The sequence below is a fragment of the Leptosomus discolor genome, chromosome 10 (assembly GCF_034619465.1).
Source record: "Leptosomus discolor isolate bLepDis1 chromosome 10, bLepDis1.hap2, whole genome shotgun sequence".
NCBI classification, from domain to species: domain Eukaryota; kingdom Metazoa; phylum Chordata; class Aves; order Leptosomiformes; family Leptosomidae; genus Leptosomus; species Leptosomus discolor.
In genome coordinates, this window is record NC_141400.1 from 8,354,273 (window position 1) to 8,378,791 (window position 24,519).

A 24,519-nucleotide genomic window follows, 5' to 3' on the forward strand; every position below is an offset into this window, starting at 1 on the left:
TGAAATCCTCTAAATTGGTCTGTGTTAAAGATATGCAGAATATATATATCTACATATAGGTATATAAACTAATACAAGGTAGCTTTTTTGTTTCTTCTAAAGCATCAGTTGTCTATTTAAAGTACTGGGCGAATGATACGCATACTAATACAGAAATCTAATTTTTAGTTATGAAAATTAATGTATAGAAAATCAATGGAAAAGATGGAATGGCTGTCTCTAAAGGCTCAATTATAAAATAGTGCCTTGTATCTAAATCAAGTCAAGAATGATCTCTGTAAGTGACTCAAAATGTTGTTTTGTGTTCCCACATAAACATTTATTTTCTGTTTAAACTGTTGACCAGCCAGAGTGAACTGCTAACAGATTGTTTTATCATTTTGCTATTGTCACTACATGCAATTAAAAGCCTCGAAAGTTCACTGTCAGGTAGCATCAACACCAGCCATCTTAAAGACAGAAAGCATGTAAGAAACACGTAATTTATTAAAATAAGAAAGTTGAACTAGATGAGAGAGAATTTTCCAGGAATTTTCATTTTATATTCATTGAACTTAGATGAAAGGATATTTAGAGTAAGTATATTCTTACCTTCCCCTTGCAGCTGCTTTTCACATAGAAAAAAGTGTGTATATGTATATATTATATATTTCTCTCTGGTTATGCCTGTATCAATCTGTAAATACGATTGTCATGCAAAGCAAAATGTATAAATCATTTCATGTGATTGTGAGTCCCAGCATAAGCAGCAGAAGCATGTTTCTTCCATGGCACCTACATATGTCCCTAGGTGCATTAACTCCCAGAACAGAGTGGTGTGTTGCACGCACTAGAATTTCTCGTCTCTGTTACCAATAGTAATTTTAGTCTTGTTTTACTGTCATAGCTGTGATCTTTGGTTGTGGGAGTCAAGGCGAAAGTGGAGATTCAAACCTATGCTGTAATTCTTTATTCATTGTGTCTTTTGTCAGACAAATTTAGAGCAAACTTGGACTTGGAATTGCGACTTGCAAAAGAGTGCAGCTGCTATAGACAAATGGAAAATAAGTCTAGAGAGGAGCTTTTCAGAGTAAGGGCTGACAGTGCTAGATACTTGTCTTTACTCAAAACCTGACAGTGCTTCGCTCATTCTTCCTTCATTGCTTGTGTATTTTAGATGGAAGATAGGCTCTCACTGTGACACATAAAAAGTGCAAAGGTTTCAGGATGGAAGCGTTGTCCTAAGGACTATGCTTCACAGATTATACCCCGTAGAGCTTTTGAGATACCATCTCAGACAGCACCTGTTTTTCAGATGTTCCTTAGCAATCAAGCTTTTAGAACTGAAACTCCCTTTAAGGTAACTTAAGTCACATTTTAGTCTCTTAAAAATGTTAATTCCTACATATTATAGAGATTTAAAAGCAGTGCTGTTGTGGGAAGAATTAAAATACCTGATTTTATAGGTGCAGGTTATAATTGATGCTAGGTGCACACACAGGAATCGACTAATTTCTTTAGTCAAGAGCTCACAGCCACTTTACAGTGGACAATTAATGTCACTTGCTGACTGAGAGCCGAGCTAGGCTAACCAAATGCTCTAGATAAAAAGTGGGTTGGGAAGAAAACCCACAGTGCCCAAACAAGTAGCATTCACACAGCACACGTCATGCCGTGGACACTTTCTTGCCAATGTAAAAGCAACTTTACGAAAGCAAACAGATTTACAAAATAAATCAGATTTGTAAAGCGGTATCTATTTAATAAAGCCACTGCAGAAAATATAGTAATTTCTACTGCTTTGATGGTTCTGTGAGATGGACTTCCAAAACATTCTTGTTTTCACTCAAGATCATCTATACAAGTGGTCGCTTGTATTCCAGCCAAACTAGATATGTTACTCTAAACATTTTCCTCTATTGCTGCCTGGTTGTTCATGTTCTTTCTTCCCTCTGCAAGAATCTGTTGCATTATCTCTCCCTATTTATGCCACCAAGAAAAGCAGCTAAGAAAATTGTTATTAATGTCATATTGTAGACAGTAGGGCAAAGATTTGCCATAGACAGGCTTGTCTGTAGTCATTCCTACTCCACTTTGACACTGTATCAACCTTTTCATTAAAATGTCAAACCATAATGCATTTTGCATAAATTATATAAGGCAAAGCCAGATAGTTTGACGTCTTCAGTATCCTTTTGTTTGCTAGAAGAATATAAAGCTCCTCAAGTTTTCTCAGTGTACTGAATAATTATGAAACTTTTTTCTACAGATGTTCACTGAGTTTTCACTGTCATAATTATCATGTGGGACTTTTTACATTTCAGTTGGAGGATTAACTGCTTCTATCCTTCATCATGATATATAGTACGATCATCTCCTTCTGTTTCAACAGTGCTGTTCTGTGCAGTGAGAACGTTCTAGTTAAAACAGCAGGTTATCTAGTACCAGATATTCTTCCCCTTCCACTTTTCCAAAAATGAGAGCTTAGTAATCTGGCAATGCCATGTTCAACCATAAATAGCTGAACTGATCACATAATTTCTCAATTATTTTTTTTCATCTTTCAATATATATATATATTTTTAATATTAAAGCCTTAAGTTCTAGCAGTTGATTTGGGGAATCAGTAATATATAGACTTCATTTACAATTTCCCAAATCACAAGATCTTATTTTCCTTTCAATACAAGTTTGTAAGAAGTACAGAGCGTACACCTCCATTTTATGATGAAAAGTTATATTTTTAATATTGAATTAAAAATGCTAAATGAGAATTAAAGCAATGGTGTTCCATATTTCTGTTGTTTAAAAGACAGCCTTGAGGCTGTCCTTTAAAAGATGAACACTTATGAAACACTTTTTGCATTTCCACTTAGAAAGACGTTGCCAGAATTTCTAAGTGGGGTTTCCAAAATTATTTTCTCTCTCATTATTTATGTAATTATCAAAGCTTAAAGCTTTAATCTTGATGCTTTATTTGTTCTGCACTGCAGCTACATGTGGATTTACTAACAGTAGGGTTCATTAATGCTGGGTTTCCTTTCATCATTAATAGGATAGGATTTTAACTCATGAGTATGATGCTGATGGGTATAATGAATGGCTTAATCAGTGACTTAATCTTCTCATCAGTGAGGTAGTCCAGTGACTTGCTGTTAATGCTAATGAAGTTGCCAGTGAATCTAGAGAAAAAACATTAACTGCAATCATTTAAGATAGTAGAATTAGTGGATTTTAATTCACAACGCTGGTAACTGTAACAACTTATCAGATGTAGAAAAGGCTCTTATTGGACTTTGCAAGGTATCACTTTTAAAATTTTGAATGAAATGTGCTTCCATGGATGTTTTGCCTACATATCAAAGCAAAGACCAACTTTGTCCTAAGCAAGGAAAAATATGAAAAGAATGTAACAGAAAGTGGTGATGATTCAGTTAATTATTTGTTTCAGTTCATTATTAGTATTTCTACTGATGGGAATGCCTAAAAATTAGTGATCTGTATTTCAGGAGGTGTTCTAATACCTTGGAGTAAATCAGTGTTCTCATTGCTACTTCAGGCATGCAAATGTGAATAGTGGGATTTAAGAAAATCTCAGATCAAATCCACTTTAAAAATACAATGGAACTGTGTCGTCTTGGTTCTGCGTACGTTTCTGAGAAAGTGCTCTTGACCATCTTTTCAGATGGGGCATTCCAGTTGTGTCCCAATGAGAACGCCAATGTCATTCCTCCCTGCCTGTTTGACCTCGTTTTCTGCCAAAGGGAACAAGACCTCGTGGTGGTTCATACCACTTTGCTGTGGCCACTCACAACAGCTTACAGGAAGCCTTGTAGTTGCTCACAGAGAGTAGGTGAAAGATGCTCATAATGGGATTTAAACTGAGTGTAGAAATATAAAAACAACTGTATTTCAGTGTTCCAACAGTGTTGCTTGGGTTGGATTAGGATTTTGAATGAGTCTGAGACTTCTGTAAGCGCAGCGCTGGTAGCTGGGAAAACAGTGCTTCTCTCAGCCTAAGAGAAACAAGGATCTAAATGCGACTAGAGGAGCCACCTAGCAAATGTAACAGAAATTATGACCCAAATGTTTGTTACTACATATTGCTTGTCATTTAACACTTCAGAACAGGTGTTAGCCACAGTCTCCTGGCAAAATTGTATCTTTGCTAATTAAAATCTGCCCTGCTAAATTCCCCCTGAAATTTTAATTGGATTTTGTATTCTTCACTGTATGCCATAAATTGTTGTGTGAGGCTGCTTTGTGCTATTAAATAGCTGCATTTAATTGGTAGGTGACATACTCCTTATCCCCTAATACAGTGTTATATTATTTGTGAAGTGATCTAAAATTTTTTAATGCTGGTAGCTACAGTCCGTGAAATCTTCATCAGAGAAAACTCATTCTTGGTTTCCCCCATTCTTCTCAAGCAATTTTATTTGACTAAAAACTTCTGTTAGAGAATTGTCTCAAGGGAATGTACAGGTAGAACTGCAGTGTTTCCTTCTTCAGAAAAAGAAACCCCAACCTCATCCATGCTGACAACTGATTTAAAAAGTGTAAAGACAGATTATACTTTGTTCTCACGAGGCAGACGTATTTTGGATGTATGGTACCAAAAAATTGTTTTTCTCTATGCTTTAGACCATTCACAAGTTAGCCCTTTCATAACACACTATGGGTTAATTTGCACATCCTTTAAATATATACTTGATCAGGATTTAGATATGAATACAGCCATAAACACTTTATAGTCTACCAAAGTTGAAGTTAAGGCAGATGGCTTGAAAGCAGAATTGTTTCCCTTGTTTTTTTTCCTAATATGTTTCTAATTAGTTTTGCTTTTTAAGAAGGACCTGCCTTTGTTGCAATTCCCTTTTCTTTTTCTTTTGTAAATTTGACTTGATTTTTGCGTTCCTGTAATTTAAGTGCCAAAATACTTCTAGTCATTCTAAACTGGAATTATTTTACCCTTGATAATGCTGGTTTTCATATGAGTGAGTTTCTAATGCTGTTTAGTGTTGCCATGGTGGTAAAAGCAACTAAAAACAAGTACCCAGTGTTAGCCTGACATTCTTTCCAATCAACTTTGAGCTGAAAAGTGTCTCTTGGCAGATCCCCAACAAGTGTAAACCCTCATGACTCTATGGAAAATCAACATCATCTGAGCATCTGCTGCTGTATCACTGTCTTTTCTCAGAAAAAAAAATAATTCTTACTACAGTTTTTGAGTTACTAGTGACTCTGAAATATTGACATATGGTAACTCTGCAGAACACAGATTATATAAGTGCAACTTCTGATATGCCTGCTCATGGTAAAACAGCACACACTTAAATGATTATTCTCAACAAAGTCAGTGAAAATTCTTTTTCAAAGAGGGTATCGTTCCTGAATATGCAGTTCAGATGTAAGTCTTTAGGAATTTTGCCATTATCATGTACAGCAAATAGGATGGTTTGGTGATTTCCTGTTTTTCTTTTTCCTGATATTCATTGTTATTTATATGGCATCTTTCTTAATATACTCGATATTCAAGTTATGGAAAGAATGTTTATAGCTAGGCGTATGTTCATATGTATAGTTTTATGCATTAGGCCATGTGTTCATACTCTGCTACTTAGAGTGGTTAGACATTTTAAAATCTGGATATTTAAAAAGAAATATAGCATATTTTAACATGTTTTTAGAAAAAAATCTCCATTTCTTTTTCTCCTGTGTTCTGCTGGTTTTTAATGGATTGCTTGCTAGTTTGCCAGTAGGCTCTTTGAATGTTGGTGTTACGTTAATTCCATATCTTCAGCTATTGACCTTATTCCAAGTGCCCTTATGATCCTACAGAAAATGCTAACAATGTAGTGCTATTTTCCTTATTTAATGATGCATCAAATAGTTATAATGAACAGGGCCATGTGGGTCAGTGAAAAGGACAACAGTTTGATCAGTGCACCGTAGGTTTTTATATTATTTATCCTAATTAAGCTGGCAGGCTGCCTCCTACATATATGATTTCATCCAAAACCAAACCAAACAAACGAACAAAACCTGGAAAGTTACGGTTAAGTTACCATCCACTCAGCATTTAATATTATTAGGCCTTCTTCTCTGATTTGTTTTAGTAAGTGTCCTACAGATATTATCTATTTTATGATTGTGGTTCTCATACTGGAAGGGTTTTTTTATCAGTGATCTCCAGCTATATGAACAGTAAGGCTGCAGGGAGAATTTGGGCTGTACCTGAGGAGATGCAGAGGTTGAACATCGACCTTAAAGCTCAGTGGTGCATCCTCTCAGAGAGCTACTCCTCACCATCCTGCTCCTGGGCTTCTGGTATTTACTGTGCTTGTGACCAGAAGAATATGGGTGCTTTGTTTTTTGCTGGGGTTGGGGATGATCCGCTCCTTTATGTTTATGGTACTTATTAGTATAGTATTTACTGTTGTTAATGGCCAGACAGTTCCATAAAAATGAAGCCTCTAGCCTGTGTGGTCTTCCAGTAAGGGCTGTTCCATTTCAGCCTTTCAGTTCTGTTTTTCTATATATCTTTCCTGACAATTTTTAAACAGCACTGCATTGTTGTGAGTTTGCACACCTGAATTGTTTTTGGTTTCCTTGAAGGAAAAGTGTCCTGTTTCTTCCCCATTGACTGCAACATTTTGTGTTTCAATAACTCTCAGCGCTTTCCAAAGCAAGAATCGGACTCAGTCTGTGTTTCTATGAGTGCTTAGTACAAGGAATGTAATAAAGTATTTCTTAGCCATCTCACCATGCTACACACAAGTTGGATTTAATTACAGACCTTGTGCCCAGGAAGACATTGGGTTTACAGCCTTTCCACTCATCTAACATCCATGACATGTTACAAGTCAAAGTGGCTGTTAAAAGCTACCTGGAACAGTTCAGCTCTTCAGTGTTCCTACTTCTAACTTGTGACAAAAAGTCATGATAAAACTCCAATGAGAGAGATCAGTATCTTCATCTCGGTGCCTTCCAAAGATACGTGTTGCATATTCCCATTTATTCTTTGCCACATAAGAGGCTTTTCATTCAAAGCTTTGGACAAATAGTTGCTTATACAATAGTAGTAATAAAATATTTCCTAATAAGTACTACAGCATATAAGTACTTATAACATAAACAGACTGCAGCAGTAATTGAAGTATTATACAAAGTTGGGAGCACCACAGATAGGACAATGGCCTAATAAATTTGTTGACAAGGTGGCTGTTAGACATCTGTGGCACTGATGTGCTCCTGAGCCGTGACAGCCTCCTGGAGACCAAGGTTGTGACAGAGCAGGGGAGGAATCCTGTTTTCATGTTTACAGTAACAGAGCTCACTGTACTTTCAGCTTTTTGCTTCTACACAGCAGCAATGTATTCTCTGCAAATAATATTCTGATTCATGAATCCCACAGACACGTACACTTTCCAAAGGAAGGACAGTTAGAAAACATGAATATAAATGTAGATACAGTCACGTTTGCAAAAGAGCCTTGGGTTTTAAGGATATGCTGGGAATGTCACAAGGAAGAAGGCAGTTTAAATAGGGAACGCACAAGCATAGGTATGGAATACTGTAGGCTCATGTGAAAATGTTGTCAAATTGCTTGATTTATTCTTTTGTGTAGTTTGGAACAGAGTTTGAGTCCATTCTTTCAAGAATGAAGCTGTGGCATTGTAAGTGTCAGAAAGATACAGTGATTATAAAGTACTAATAGTGTTTTCCATTGCTGCATTGTGTATTATACATTATTGTATTATTCATGTGTTTTTCTCTTAGTTTTTTTGAAGAGGAGTATTTATTTCAAAGGCACGAGAGAGGTGCAGTCCACATGGGGCTTTCAGCATAAAGATGTAGTGCTTTAACTACTGTATTTGAGGCTGATTCCCTTTTATGTATGTTAAAATATTGTACTGGATTCTTTTTAATGAACATTTACATGCAGATATCCTGCTTTTCCAGCCCAAGAGGCAACCTTATGTAATACATATTTGCATATTGACACAGTTATGATACTGGAGCTAGAGGAAAACAGAAGAAAAGTCAACAGAGCATGTTAAAATCTAGTTGCAGGGAAAAGTTCCTTTAAGGGTTGGGACTATTTAGTCTCACTCACTTCTACTTCAAGAACTAGGCATAGCCTTGAGCGATGCCTGGATTTGCTACTCAGAAGGAAAGTGAATGGTAGAAAAGTTTTAGGCAATTTTGTTAACTTAAAAACTTCTGGAATGTGAAATGCAAAGATGAAGTCTTCTTGTTATGATACCTGGGAATGTCAATGCAAACCAGCATACCAGGTAAAACAGGGTATTACCTATAGAACAGGATTTAACATGGCTTTGTGGTACATAAAACCCAAAACTTTAAACTGGACTAGAGTAAGTGAACTCTTCTAGTGAGGAAAACATGAAAAGAGGTTGCTTCTGCCATGGATTTCACAGAAGGTAGCTGCTTAATGGCCTGTTTGGGTCTCCTCAGGGTTACAGTCTTCTTTGGCAACTAAATGCAGCGAGCTGAAGTAGATTTTCTCCTTCTCTGGCCTTGTCCCATCTCCTGTTAAAACACTTTCACTTACTGCTACCTTGTGCATACCTATCCACAACCATTAGCATCTTGTTACCCGCCAAATAACTTTTCTTTTTATATTGTTTCTACAGCCTGGAGTGTTGAGTGTCGAAATAATTTATTCTTGCCTCTTTCAGCATCCTAGCAAAGTAGTTGAGACACTGCCAACAAACCTGTGCTGTCTTTTCTGATATAGGTGTCACAACAGAGTTTCCTACAGAGAAGTCCTCTGAGCCTTGAGGCACACAGCTCCCACTGAAATATTTCAAGAAGGCAGCAATGTGGTTTCTGATACCAACCAGGCTATGTGAAGGACATCTAGGAATGTTACAGGTCTATTGCAATTCTTAGGAAGTATCGATGTAGTTCTAACAATATCATGGTTTTTAATTAACATTCCTATAAACTTCATTTGCATGGTACTGTATAAATAATTCTCCACAGCAAAGGTACATGTAATCATCGTTGAAAAAGCCTTTAGAAGATAGAGGACTTACCCGGATAGGAAACTATATTAAGAAAAAGTTTCCAAATCTATATCTATATGGACAATTTTAGAAAGAGCATTCATTACATCTTACTCATGACTGAAAGAAAATTAATTTTTGCAGGCTTGGTTAAACGTCCAAAACAACCTTAATTCTACAAGTGTGAAAACATGTTTTTTCAATGTTCTAATGATGTCTAGCTTTTATCAATAGCAGGTTTTAGCATATTGTTCTTGGGCAGTTGATGATAGCTATGTTCCTACTCTTTCATAACCAAATCTTTATTTAAAGTAGATACTATGATGTCCTGAGTACTGCAGGTAAACACAGAATAATATTCCAGAACATTGCCTTTCACTGTGTTGCAAGCTAATATATCTTAATGACTGAATATTTTTCTAAATTGAACAAATGGCACAGGCACCAGACAGCAGAGCTTTCTTCTACAAATTACGTTTTTCTGCTTGTGGCCTTGGATTTTTAATACAGCTATGGAATAATTAAGCAAAGTGGAGTATTAATGCAGTTTTATAAATAATGTTAAGGTTGCCAGATGTTCATTTTTTCTCTTTTTTTAAATGTACATCGTCATTCAAAATGTAGTCTAATAGTGGGTTGTGGGTAACTTAGATATGTAAGACCAAATGTTGTAAAGTATTAAAAATTGAGCTTATGTAGGTGATGCTTTACTGATTCGTTTCGATATACCCCTCACTTCTGTTTCCAGTTTTGAAAAGACCAACTCTTAAATAAGATAAAAGGGCAAAAGTCCAACATACACGGTCTTTCAGTGAAGTCTTCTCTTAAGTAAGAAAATTGGGAGATTTATTTACCTGTTAGAAAGCAATGTTCAATGTCTGACCCCTTTCATCATTTCCAGAGCCATGTATAATTGTTTTGGACACCACTTTTCCTCTGCATAAATTTCATGTTAATGTGTACATTATGATACAAGTTAATGTAGCCAAATGATACAAAAGCACCTATACAGATTAGCTCAAAGCATGAGGATGAGTACAGGTTGCAATGCTGAAATGGATGGTAGGGTACAAATGTAAGTATTTGTTTTCCCCACATGATCTTTGTCCTTAATTAGAGGGTGGGAGGAGAAAATAATTTGTCATTTATACCCACTCAGTGTGGATGTATGTTTTAATACAAAAATTCAGTTTCTGGAAACATGGCCTGCTCAAGAGTAGAAGACAGTTGCTGATAATTGTCTTCAAACATCAGAAACAGTCTTCAGTTTTATGCAAAAAGTTGGGGTTTAGGGCATTTCCATCAATCTTCAAAACTATCTTTTTGGAATACAGTTGAGAAATACAGTATGTATTTGCATGAAAGTACAAAAAAGTTGTTCCCTCTGTACCCATATTGGATCTTTCATACTATGCAAAAAGATAACGGTACTTTCAAATTGAAGCATTACTTACACATATGCCACATTTAAAAACACGTAAGGCTTCATATTTAATTCTTTGGCTGATGAGACTACCCATGCAAAATCTACTCCTTTTTTTAGCTATTTTTCAAGTATGTCCTTATTAATAAAGGTATTTCCTCAAATCTGCAAGTTAGCTACCACCAAGTTAATTTACTCAGGTCCACACAGGCATGGTACAAGAAACTTGCAGAGTGAAGACTAAGCAGAGGCTGAAAGAGGCTGACGAGGTTCAAGATACTGGCAGGTCTTCAAAAGTGCTTTAGTTGAGGAAGCGTGCTGTCAACAGAACCAGAGGGCCAGGATAATGGCGTAGGACCAGAATGATGGTATTTACTGCCTCAGGTATTCGTGGCTTCCTTCCACTCATTCAAAATAGCTCTGACTGGCTTCTCATGGGTGTTATTGGCCTTGCTATGCTCAGTCAGATTATCCAATTGTTATGGGTTACTTATGCAAAAAAAAAATGTACCAGCTATATAGATCTTTTAAAAGATCTGTAAAGTTGATTTTTTTTTTTTTAATACTATACATATTTAATTATTCGGTCTCTTAGGCAATAAGTTAACAGAACACTGCACAAATCCACTGGAAGTGTCAAACAGAGCTCTTGTCCACCTTTTCATTTGGATTTTATATGATGATCGAATTAATATTTAAGAGATGCAGGATTCATTTACTGAATTTTGTTCAGGTGAAAATATTTAGCCCTGTATATTAAATATGTGTACTTAATTATCATAGGTTTTACACTGGAGGTTTTGGGGTATGATAGAAGGTTCAGGTAGGCTTTGAGTAGTCTCTTGGCATTTTGAGTTAGTCCTTCAGTGTGAGTACTGCAATTCACCTTCCTGGGAGACGTGCTTAGTTTTAAGATTAAATCTGGAGCTGGGTTAAACAAGCAATTTTTAAAAGCAATTTTTGATGACAAAGCATGGTATTGAAGATATTAATTCTTTTTATTTTTTACTTGATTTCATTGACTTAAGTGTGGAAGGAAATAGTTATGAATGATACAGTAACATTTTCTTAAGTCTTGAAACATAGTAAATACTTTATGTTTTCACTTTGTAATTTACTCTGAAAAAAGCCCATTGCCTGCTTATACCTAATTGGACTTGTCTTTTCAAAATGGTTATTTTCACTTGAGCTCTGTTCGTTTTGTGATTTAATGGCATTGAAATAGATCACTTAAGAATTGATGTATTCAGTTTTATCATATTTACATCAGCTGCGGTTCACATTTAAATAGCAATTTGTTATTTCTGCCTAAATGTTGCTTTCCTCAGCAGTGATTGGTATCATCCTCACAGTTATATATTGCAATTTCATACTGCATCTTTGAAGATGTACTCTTATGAGAAGTGAAAGTAAATTTCTTGGTTCTTCTGCTAGCTGATAATCAAATAAGAAAAATAGACCATTATCCTGGACTTCTTAATATTCAACTTCTGGTATTCTACCATAGTCTGCTTCTAATTATAAATTAAACTAAAGGGTTTGTGGTTTTTTTTTCCTCTCATTAAAATGTTTCTTACATATAAGATAGACTTGTCATGTTTAATATAGTTGTGTGTTCAGGAATTCCTTTTTTACGTGATATGTTTAATAGGGATTTAATAAACATTACTGCAGAATTGTAATGTATACTGATCTGTTTTTTTAAATTTACAGATAGAGGGATTTTTTTCCCTTATAATTTTACTACTAGTGGAAATGAAAAACAAGTATGTTTAATATTATCTTCATATCAGCAACAGTCGCCACTCATATTTTCTTTACATAACATTTTCTTAATGTCACCCATGCTACACTAAAATCCCCTTCAAAGATGACACAGACTTAATCAGTGCACAAAACTTACATATCGTTGTCAGTCTTATCGTCAGAAGAGGTCCTCTGGTAAATGAAGTGGTTTAGATAACATAAACTGTGGCAGAACTGTGGGATAGGATGTGTAAATGTGCATAAAATGGATATAAAATGTGCATGGTTATTGAACGTTTTGTTTGCCTACAGAAATCAGGCATGTAATTTCAATAGTGATGGAAATCCCTGAACTTTAGACATTAATAATTGGACTAGATGTGTTATACATCATTGTGTTCTGAGATATGCTTAAACATAAATATAGCAGTTGGTCTGCAGGAAATACCAAGCACAAATGAGTGATGGAGATCAGAAGAAAAGCATGAAGAGCATTCTTGCGTGTGATTTGTGAATACCCACAGATCTGAGAAAGATCTGTGCTCCAAGCTATGCAGAAAGTGCTGGTGTATAGTGCTGCAGAGACTAGCAAGGCATGGTGTGGTATGCCCAGTTGTTGCTGGAGTCTCAGAAGGAATGTAGTTCTGATGACGTGAGACCCACTTTGGGCTAACTAGGTATTGTTAGCTTCCTATCACTGTGCACCACTGTGCTGCATATACTCATCTCTCTGTTCTGCGAGGAACACTTAGACTTGGAGGATCTCCACGGTGTTGAATCCAGTAACTTTTTTAGATTATTCATACTGGTGGGAGTAACTGAGCTTGTGGAAGCAGAAAGATTGCAAGAAATTGCCAAGTTCAAGGAGATAGGTTTTCAAATATTATTGCACTGATATAGTTCTCCCTATCTCTTTCTGATCTCCCTTTCTTTTCCTAGAAGTATTGTAGCAGTGGACATTTACTTATGAAAGCATTTTTCAGCAACTGCCCTAAAATACAAAAGATTTTCACTGAAATCATTAGGAAAAAAACCAGCAATGACATTTGTAATGGGTTGTGCCAGGACACCTGTTCTGTAAGTTAGCAGGCTTACCGTAAGCAAGAATCAGCCTGAAGTGCCCACATGAAAATTAAACTTGGTTCTGCTAATGCCATGGAAAGCCTACTCTGAGCCCTGGAATCAATTTTGTTATTTCAGTTGTCCATCAAAACTTTTTTTTAATAGCTGTATGCTGTCCTACAGTAATTATGGAGTCACATTTCCTTCTTCTTGTCTTTCTTCTCCCCACCCCACTCTCTCCAGTTAAGGAGCCATTTGTACAACTTGAAGATGATTGGGTTTTGAGAATACTACCAAATTAATCTAAAAATCAATTGAGTTTTACTGTAGTCAGAAAATTGTACATCCTCTTTTGTATCCAAATCCTCAGAGCCTTCAGGGAAAAGGTCTTTGAAGTGAACTGTAAAAAGAATTTTAATGTTTTATGCAGAAAGATCGAATTTTGAGGGGTGAGAAAGAGGAGGAACAAACAAGTACGTTGTGCTTTTTCCAGTTTCTGTGTTGCTAAATGTGTTTAGCAGTACACACACTCTGACTTTCCTTCTCACCTTCGTTTCACCCCATTGATTTCAGTGTATAGTGGCTTATATTCTCCTCAGGTTTGAAGATCTCTGCAAATTCAAAGGAACGCTTCTAACGTTTTTTCTGGCTATGTTTTGGAATGTATAAGTGGATGGTAAAGAATTAAGTGGTGCAGTGACCCAAGCTTGAGTGTACTGAAGGGTTTTGGAATTTCAAAATATGCTTTGCATGTTACTTATAATTTTAGAAGTAATTTTGCTGTTTGTGCAAATGCAAAATTGCTGAAGAATGAAAAAGGAGAAAGTGGTGGTTCTATGTTTAAAAATAAATAAAATGCATAAATATTGCTACTAAAGATGTTCCATGATCTGTTATATAAACAGGATTGACCATTTATTTAATATTTCTGTATAGCATTAATTGCATGGTACAAGGTGTCTGTAGGTGTCTGACAGTCTATGGCCTGCATTTAGATAAATTAATATGTCTTAAGACTGTCAGCTAAGTGCATTTTGTGTGTTCTTAATCAAAACATTCAGTCTGGTATAGATATCATCCATCAGTTCCCTCCATTTTATTTTGGGAAGCTACTATATTGTGAACAGCAGCAGAGATATGAGAGGTTAAGTAGCTCAGTAATCTTTCTTTACCTATGAGTCTACAGATTTTTGTATATTGTAAAGTAATTTTGTGATTTTTTTTTTTTTCCAAAATACTATGTGTCTAATGCAACTATGTTATTCTCCACATTGTATATGGTATTCTTCTTGTAAGTGGTTGCTTTATAATAGTATTTAATTCCACACCCTGCTATAAGCTGAGTTCTCGTGTGTTTTGTATTGATGAGCAAAAGACAAATACCTCAGGTGATGAGAAAGATTGTGTAATGCAGCTTTCACTGAGCCTCCAGACATGCTGAGCAAAAATGTGGAAGTGGCCAAATTGTGCTTCATCGTACTTCCATGCTGACAATGTCCAGGATCGCTGATAGAAGATGTAACTAGAGGTACACTTTTTTGGATAAGCTTGAGCAGGTGGGGTTAGGATTAATTAAGACCGTTCCCAACAGTTTCCTTTTGTCTCATTGTTAATGCTGAATAGTTCTCCTTAGCTCGGACGTGAAGCTGAATGTGTGTATGCATTGCCCATGGCTCTTCCAGCCATGCTCAGGCAATTTGATGGTGGTTCACAGCAGAATGAAGTTAGTGCGTGGCCTCGGAATCCTCTCAACATCTTAGCCACATTTTCACTGTTTTGCATGTTTGTGCCATTTCTTTTTTTTTCTGCAAATCAACAAGCGTCTTTTCTTTAGTCTGCAGGTACTACCATAGTGTTGCTAATATGGACCACTTGAATTCTGACACAGTGTGAACACTGTAGATGTGTAGGTGTATCTATGTATCAATATAAAATACAGCCCAGCTGTCCTGTACGAACAAAAGCATTGTGAGGCAGAGAGTCCTGCTGATAAATCCCGAGTTCTTTAGAAAAGTTGGCTTCTTTTTTTCCGTTGTGTGATGTTTCTGATAACTGTCCTGTGTCTAAATACTTTCATGCTCAGCCAGTAATGCTACAGCTTTCATTTTAGGTTGTTTGTATTTAAAGAATTTCCAAATTTTGACTTCTCTTAAATAGACTGGGAAAAAATAGGCATTTTTGTAGTTTCTGTATGAAGAGGTTTTTATTTTATGTTCTACTAGTTGTTTGTTTTTCTTCTACAGTGCTTCATTACCTGTCATTCCTTGAAGTACAGGTGACGATAAACTAACTCACTCTCCATGTTAATGGGAGTTGAGAATGCTTTGCTTCTCTCAGGATTGTAGCCATATTACCAGGACAATGTATTGATTTGGTTGACTGCTGATGTGTGATGCATGACAGAAATGAGAAATTGAACTTTCTGAATGTGAAGTAAATCATGGTGCTGATGATATATAAATTATTTAGGAAAAAGCAATCCATCAGATACTTTGTGCTGGTAGCAGTGCTACATACACTTGACTATGTAGTAAAACAACAGTTCTTTTACAATCTCAGATAGATGATGTGCTGTGCTAAACTCAAATTCTTGCAAAAATGACTTGCAGCATTGTTGGTTTTAGTATGCATTACTTTCTACATTACTGACATGTGATCTGATAATTTAGAAATACTGAGCTGATATTCTTTAATTCTGGCTTTTTCTCGTCAAGAGCTGCAGATTATTCTTTCTAGACTGCTTATTACTATTTTAAATTGGTTGGTTTTAAATAATTTTAACTTGTAAGTAGAGATGTTTTGAGTCCCAAATACCCACAGATGGAGTTTATTGTAGCCACAGGTAATTGGACTTTACCTGTGGTAAAACATCCACTAGAGACATGAATAGGCCCACTCTTTCTTCTGGCAGGTGTTTTGCAGATATTAGACTTACATCCAATTATCTTTGGGTACTTTAGCAGTACACAATAGCATTCATGTGCAGACGACTATAATATTCTTTTCTCCTCTTCTCGATGTTATGAAATGAATGGGATAACTTATCCTTCCTGGAAAGAGAGAGAAGTGTTTTAATGAAAGCTTGAAGAGACTTCCTGAAATTCTTCTTATCGATACACACCAACAAGTCTTGTCATTCAGTGTCACAGTCTCAGCATAGCATTTCTCCAGTGTAAGTACCTCAAGCAGCAGGGAGTTCTGCACAGTCTCCCCAAAGCAGCCCCGAGCTACGTATTTTGGAATCTTTGGTTTAAACATTTGTGTGAGATTTTCGAAGGCATCCAGCTCTTCTCAAGAAGTAGTTGTTAATATTTGTTTAGTGTGAAGGCTGTGAGAATAAAGGGAGAAGCTTAACCACACTTTTCTGGTAGAAGGGGAACGCTGGAGCATTTGGAAGTCTGCTGGAACATAAATCCTGGAGTTCTCTTGTGAGAGCTCTGGTATGGTTAGACAGTTCAAGACCCACCCGTCTGTAGGCAGTTGGGCAGCACTAACACATGTTCTAAAAAATAAAATAAAATAGTCATTTGGGCTTCTTATAAACACATTTTATCTTACATTAAAAAGTTTTTTTTCTTGCTGTAACTTATTTTAGCATTTATTTTGTCAGAAAGAAAAATAAAAGATTGATTTATTAGAAAGCATATAATGTTCCACATTGCAGAGCTTTTTTCCCCTTAACTGTTGAAGCTTATTTAGAAGAGACAAGCCTCTTTTTTCTTTGGTTGATGTCATCAGCTAGAGCTAGTGAACTTTTGGGTAAATTGAAAGATTAAGGAAGAAGTCGTTTTACGAAAATTTAAAAAAATTATTCTCTCATCAGTTTTGCTGTCAATATCAGCAACTTTGAAAATAGAGCAGGTTCCATCTTGAATTGTTGATGTTGATGAGCCGTTCAAAATCTGTCCTGAATGAATGAGATGGCTCTGATTCCTGAGATTATTTTCCATTTATTGCCCCCAAACTACTTTAGGTTTGCTACTAGCCCCATGAAAAACAGAATGAAATATTCATGTGTACAAAAAACTGGAATTGCTATCAATGTGCTATAAGGATGTAGCTACCAAAATACTTGCTCTGTGTTGAATATATTTTTATGGTTGTTTCAGTATTTTTACAGGTTATTGCGTTCATATCTTCAAATGCACTCTGGCTACTGCTGTACACCTTGATTATACTTGGATTATTAAAAATTAATGATGCATGGAAAGTTTTATAGTTTCTAGGTTATCACAAAATGCATAATCTGCATTATTCCTTGAAATGAAATGCTATTTGAGCACTCTAAAATGGTGTTTAGTATATAAGTTTGTCTTTAGTATGTGGGTGAGAAGTTAAAATCAAGGTCATATATATATAATTTTATTACGTCAGTTTCCCAAAAAAACATAGTGTTTATTCTGTCTCTGAGTTGTTCTTTTTATTTACAATTTTCAACAACAAAAACCTTTAAAAGGCTACAAACCTTCATGAATATCTTATTTCCTGGTTTTGTAGTAGATTTATTTCTGATGTCTACTGATCAGGTCTGTATACCAACTCTGGAGTATGCAAGTTAGCTTAGCTGCTATTTTGCAAACCCAGATTCATATCTCATGCATGTGTTTTATGACTGTGTGAACATGTGCTGTCTTCTGGGTGGTGGGATTTTTTGGTTTCGTTGGGTTTTTGTGGATGATTTTTTGCTATCCGGAGTGATGGCTGTTGCATCTGCTACAATTGCTTCTTACAAGGGCCTCACTGAATGTGGCTGTCACCTATTGCATTCAAGCTGTTTTCAGAAACAGAATGATGCTGGTTTTACAAGTAAAATCTAGGGTTTGAACTAGAGTTTGTCCTTTTCGTCCATAGTCAGATTATAAACTACATAGCATACAGAGCAAATACCATGAGAAATCTCTATGCTGAGCTTCTCTCTTACCTGCATTACTCTCACTGTCCTCTTTACTGTGCTGATCATGTTGCACAAGACAAAAGCATTTCCTCTAGGCATCTCTTGGTGACCTGGTCATGTTTTACCAGTGCTGGTGTTTCAGCCCAGAGGCTGAAATTACGGCAAACCCACACTGTTTTATCCAGCCTTGGGATCAGAAGTTACCTTAGGCTGAATGTACAGTTACTGTTTGTATATGGGATGTGTGTAGTCTTAGGATTTTTTGTAAGATTTGCTGTATTAATACATTGATACATCTTTAAAAAAATCGAAACAATAAAATACAATTATGATTGCCATCTGAAATTATATTTAGAATTACCTGTGTCTGCCTGTATGTTTATATATATATTATGTTAAGTATGGTTAGTTTTAGAAATATATTTGAAGTTGTTTTCTGAGTTAATTCTCTGTGATGTCAGAAAAGATGTGTATCTTAACTTTACTTCTGTTTTTATAGATGGCTATACAACAGATGACATTGAATTTTACTGGCGTGGGGGTGATAATGCAGTCACAGGAGTGACGAAGATTGAACTGCCGCAGTTCTCCATTGTAGACTACAAGCTTATCACCAAGAATGTTGTTTTCTCTACAGGTTTGTGGAGGGGAAGCTAAACAGGAAATTCACTGGGAAGAAATGGGTTCATTTTCACCACTTTTAAAAATGGCTTAATTTTCAATGTGCAGTTCAGGATCTGAGCACAAATTTTAGAAACAGGAATAAATTAGAATTTTAAATTTAATGAAAATTGTGGATTTTGAAAGGAGCATTTTTTATTACAGCTTTCACAGTGTATAAGACATCATTCATTAACATATGAAGAGGATACAGTAGTCTGTCATGTTAAGGCTCAGTCAAATAAGCTGTATTTTCTGTTTTCCTATGAAAACTGATTAAGCCACTTACACACCTTGGCACCCTAAACCAAACAAGAAGTAACATAGCCTGTAGAAAATTTTAGATCCTTTCTCTCGCTGTTTCTAGGTGTTCCTTGTGCCAAGCTGTGGATGTATTAGACTAATTATTTTGTCTTCGCTGTAAAACCTTTAAAATACTTGTTCTACAGGATTTGTAGTTTAGCCTATGCTAGCAAGCATATGACTTTCTGAAGGCTGTAAAGATGCTTTGTGAGGAGAAGGAGAAGGAGGAGGAGAAAATAAGATTTGATTTCATAAAATAAAAAAAAAAACAAAACAAGAAACCACTACAACATTTCAATGACATATTAAATCATTCAAGAGAGACAAGAGTTGGGTTGAGCTACCTACTTGAGAAAGCTGCAGAGTGTGTTAAAAGAAAAAAATCTTCAAAACTCGTATTCTACATATGGATGGACATAATCTTTGGAGGGAGTATAGAAGGTTTGTGCATCCCAAATTCTTCAAAACCAAGCAGAAGTGGGACTTGCATAGTGATCTCTAGGCAGCCATTTTAACAAGTGCTGCATACACCAAAATATTTCTGGTGGCCAGAGACAAAGAGCAAGTGTTGCAGTGCTTGGAGAAGGTTAGAATAAGGGTTACTCTGAAGTAGGCACACCACAGCTTGTCAGGGAAGAAGCATTTCTGTGCTTTGATGTTCTGAAATGTATTTTGGCCGTTGATTGTTGAATATTATGATTACCAGCAGATATGCACCCAGAGCATCCTTGTACCCTTAGAATAAAAGATTAGTTAATCCCAGTTCTTGTTAGAAATTGTGCAGCTGATTATCCTGGATCTTTCAACTGTGTGTACTCTATGTTGCATGAAACAATAAAACCAAAATGACGGGAAAATGTTTTAAGGCTTTATACAAGTAAATTATGGCCATACCAAATATTCTTTTTTAGGTGCCTACCCAAGGCTGTCTCTCAGCTTTAAACTTAAGCGAAACATTGGTTACTTCATTCTGCAGACCTACATGCCTTCTATTCTGATCACTATCCTGTCCTGGGTATCCTTCTGGATTAATTATGACGCTTCAGCTGCAAGAGTTGCTTTAGGTAGGCATTTTTACACATCTCATGCAGTGTGCATTAGCTGAATGCTTTTTCTTGCTTCTGGCTTAGTAGATAGGGCATGATTCGTAAAATAAATCTGTTAGATCTCTTTATGTCTGGCTTGTTAAGCTTTATGTTATTTGAATCAGCATTTAAATCATCACAATTTAAATAAAAATTAAAGTGATTTCATGTCTGAATTAGCTAACTGTATAATCATTGTAACCAGAATTAGCCTAATTGTCTCCACATTTTCTGTTGTTTTACTGCTTGTTTTTTCTCTAAAGAGAATGCATTTAGTTTGTTTTTGCCCATGGCAGTCCAGAATACACATTCAGCACTGTGTTATGGATTGTAAATTGCTTTTCTTTGCAGGTATGAATTAAATAAAGTTTTACTGGGGTTGTATAGCTAACTTCTCCTTAAGTTGAGGGCTTTTTTCCTTGCTGTTACCTTACATTCTAAAAGCAAAACCATTTCCCTAATTAATCTCTAGAGTACTCTTATATCTCATTACTAATCCTATGTGTGTTTGTTTATACTGTGCCCCTCATCAGAGGATCCAAGCATGTTACAAAAATAAATATAAGTATCTATTGCCAGACTGATTCCTGCCAGTACAGCTCTGATATAAATAAAATAAGTAAATCACCATGAAAGATACAGTTGAGAATAGATATTTTAACTTTATAGAATGCTATCTGAGTTTTACCAGGCCTTTCTGTGTAGCGTTTTCCCATAAGAATTCAAGACTGCAGACATCCTGAAAATGCTGGAGGAAAGCAAGATAACAGTGACTCTAGGCTGGTAGTTTATAACGGAAATTTGTTAGAGAAAGTTACAGTTTAGCTGGTTAAAAACATACTCATAGAATCTAACTACTGTTTGGTTGAACACAATTTATTACAGTTGTAATTTTCTTTGCTGTACAAAACATTAAAGACACGGATAAGATATATGGACAGAGGTTGGGACAGAGGTTGTCTCCACCAGGGGGGGAAAAAAAAAAATCCTTTTTCAGCTTTAGCATTTGAATATTATTAGCTATTATGCTAGAAAATTAATTAATTCAATCAATAGACTTGACAATTCTTTTTTCCAGGAATCACAACTGTGCTCACAATGACAACAATTAACACCCATCTTCGAGAGACTCTTCCCAAAATTCCATATGTGAAAGCCATTGACATGTACCTTATGGGATGTTTTGTCTTCGTTTTCATGGCTCTTCTGGAGTATGCATTGGTCAACTACATCTTCTTTGGCAGGGGACCTCAGCGTCAAAAGAAAGCGGCAGAAAAAGCCGCTAGTGCCAACAATGAGAAGTTGCGAATGGATGTCAATAAGGTAAATTGAAATGGGGATATATTTTTAGCATTGCCGCAGGAAGGCAGACTTCCACTTCTGCCAGACAGAGCTTTAAAATGTAATTTCTTGTAGAAAATGAGTGGAGTGGGATTATTATGATCTTGTCTTAGCTCTGCAGAGCAGCATGCTTAGCCACCTCAGCAATGAATGCTGCCCTCTAGCCTGGAAAACTGAATGACTTTTTTCTAAAGCGTGCATTCAGTTAAGCTTTACTGTGAGATGTTTTCTCAGTCAGGATGTAGAGTTAAATGTGTCTAATCTGTTTCCAAAGGAATAAATCCAAAATGATGGCTATAGCTGATATTCTAGCAAGAGCTGTATGGAACATTGGAAATAAAACCTAAATTTAACCTACTTTCATAAATCTTTCAGATGACCTGGATAAGAAATATTTGCTACAGAAGTTTTTAAAGCTTGAAAAGTTTGCATATTTTCAACATATAATGGCCCAGGATACTGTTGACTAAATGAGAAACCGCTCAGAAATAAATCATCAACTTGCTGTGCACTTCATTTTGAATCTAAAAATGGTCCCCTGGGGATGGAGAATTGAGGCAGAAAATACATTTGCCAAGATACACACTTTTAGAAAAAATATCCATTATGCTTAATGAAAATGGAGCACTTATCATAAAGCATTTGTCATTCTTCACTTTGACCATTTTGGATGCATTTCACATAGTGGCGAATCGGGCTGAATGTTAAAACATACTCGGTGTGAAATGTATAAACTTTCACACACATGCAAAATTGGAAAGTTAAATAAAGTTAAAATATCAGTTTGGTTTTCTTTTCTTTTGGCAAGGGAAGCATTTTGGCTTTGTGATTCAGCATGATACTCCAAGGGGAAAAAAATCAAAATCTGAATTAAAAAAAAATCTAAATCAGAAAAAACCCCAAGTGATTATTTGTGAAGTAGAAACATATGTTTCATACAGCTCTAGTGGTGGAATTTCTCATGTTTGTTCAGAACTTCTACACTACCATAGCATGTCTGCAGACAGAAGAACATTTCGTTCCATCTTCGCTGGAATAACAAAAATCCATCACAAGTTGATAGTATAAACGAATTTTATACTTTATAGTCTGTTAAGATGGAGGATTATATTGTCATGGCTCAGACCTCACCCATTCATTAATTTATTTTTTTTCTTTTTAGTTTGAGATAAACATATTTTAATGAATGAAGGCAAATGCATAATGATGAGGTTAATTTTGATGTTATGGTACCATAGATCATCTTTTGCATTGTAAAGATCATGAAGACACTGGAAAATCTTTTTCTTTCTATTGGTGATTTTTCAGCAAAGTAAAAAAAGCTGCAAGCTTTTATTTAATTTGTCAAGTTTATTTTTTAAAAATCTGTTTCCCTTTAAACAATCAAAGCTATTAACTAAGAAATTTTATGTGACTAGATCCACTTTTACCTGAAGTGTTTCCTCTAATATCAGTGGAGATTTAAGGTCCATAGGTGTCAGTGTCGCCACTAGCTGAGGTATATTTTTGTATACTGTTTCATTTGCGGTATTTTCTATATACTGATTTATACCATGCAATAGATGTTTCAACCGTGTAACAGAATAGCCAAAGTCTAGTGGCAATTTGCTAATCATGAACTAGAATTTGAAAGCACCAACAAGTGTACAGATCCAATCCAGTAAGCAGAGTAAATTCATTGCAGAAATTCACAAGCCTACAGGATTAACCCAAAGAATACTGGGAACAACTTTACATTATTTCTATTTTTTTATACTGAGCCTTTTGCTTAATATACCAGGCCAGCATGGTTCATAGTCTATGGCAGTTCTGCTCTGGTATCCGGGTACACTCTGATCTGATAATCAGGTTTGCAATCCCTTAAGCAATAGATAGGGAATCAAGCAGGAGAGGATCAGAAAAGAGTAGTGATCAGAGAGCCTTGTCCCTACTGTGCATAGACTGCTCTGGGGAGGAGGAAAGGAGCTGACAGCTGTTCTTGCTGTTTGACCAGCAGCAAGAAAACAGATTCATATTTAATGAACCTGCATATTTTATCTATGAAAGGGGACCAAATATTATATAATTATTTTCATGTACAAAACCCAGAAATGCGCCTGAACTGCTGAATTCGGTTCAGATGCAGGTTTCCAGAAAAAACTAAGTATTCTAGAAATAAGACCAAATGTATACTCCATCTCTAATTAGGATTCAACATTGAAGGACTAATTTTACGAAGTATGAGTGTTCTTTTATGACATTACTAAATGCCTCTTCTATCACTGCATAGAATATTATTAATTTCTCAGAATCAGATACTGTGTGAGAAAAGATTAATGTCATTAGTAATAAACCTCAAAACACGAGGATGAAAACTTTTGTACAGCTCCTTTACTACATTCAGCATAGACATAGTAAAAAAAGGTGAATAAATAGTATTGGACCTGCTACTTGTGGTGCAGCATCTTTGTTTATACATTTTAGACCAGCAAATCTATAATAGATTTCTTCAGATTCCAGCACCGTTTTTTTGGTAACAGCCTCTTACAACTTTTCTAACAGCAAAATGTGGTGAGAGCAGAAGTGCTGATTAGTCCTTCATTCCACAACTACTTGCAAAATCAAAGTAGAAGTTAATACATAGTCCCTTTATGCTTTTGAATTCTCTGTTATGGAGAGATTCCAGGGCAAGCACTGACATTGGTATTCTCTCTATTTTTTGCCCAGTGTTACTCACAAGATACTAGTACAGAAGCAGAACAGAAGCTGTTCTTCCACGACTGTGGTATCTGCTGAATCCAATGTAATCCCTTAGAGATTTGGTGACTCAGGAGGAGAATGCCCTGCTTTTTCCATTTGAGCGAACACCATCAGGCTGGCTGCAGAGCTTCCCCAGGGCTATTCCAGATGAAACTGTGGCCAAATCTTTCTTTAAATTTCATGTTGTACTCATTCAAATACCCAATATGGTGGTTTGGGTTTCGGTTTTTCAGAAGCGTAGAATAGTTTGGG

General features: G+C 35.9%; 1 protein-coding gene across 3 annotated transcripts in view; it reads left to right on the forward strand.

Annotated features, from left to right (window-relative positions):
- The window catches only part of GABRB2 (gamma-aminobutyric acid type A receptor subunit beta2), a 165,998-nt gene that overhangs the window by 126,108 nt on the left and 15,371 nt on the right, over positions 1 to 24,519 (forward strand). For 2 of the 3 annotated variants that reach the window (XM_086471272.1, XM_086471274.1), the window contains exons 6-8: positions 18,639 to 18,776; positions 20,014 to 20,166; positions 21,266 to 21,510. In XM_086471272.1, the coding sequence (XP_086327398.1) occupies positions 18,639 to 18,776; positions 20,014 to 20,166; positions 21,266 to 21,510 (536 nt within the window). Of the gene's footprint in view, positions 1 to 18,638; positions 18,777 to 20,013; positions 20,167 to 21,265; positions 21,515 to 24,519 lie in introns of all 3 variants that reach the window. The other variant, XM_086471273.1, reaches the window with a different exon arrangement.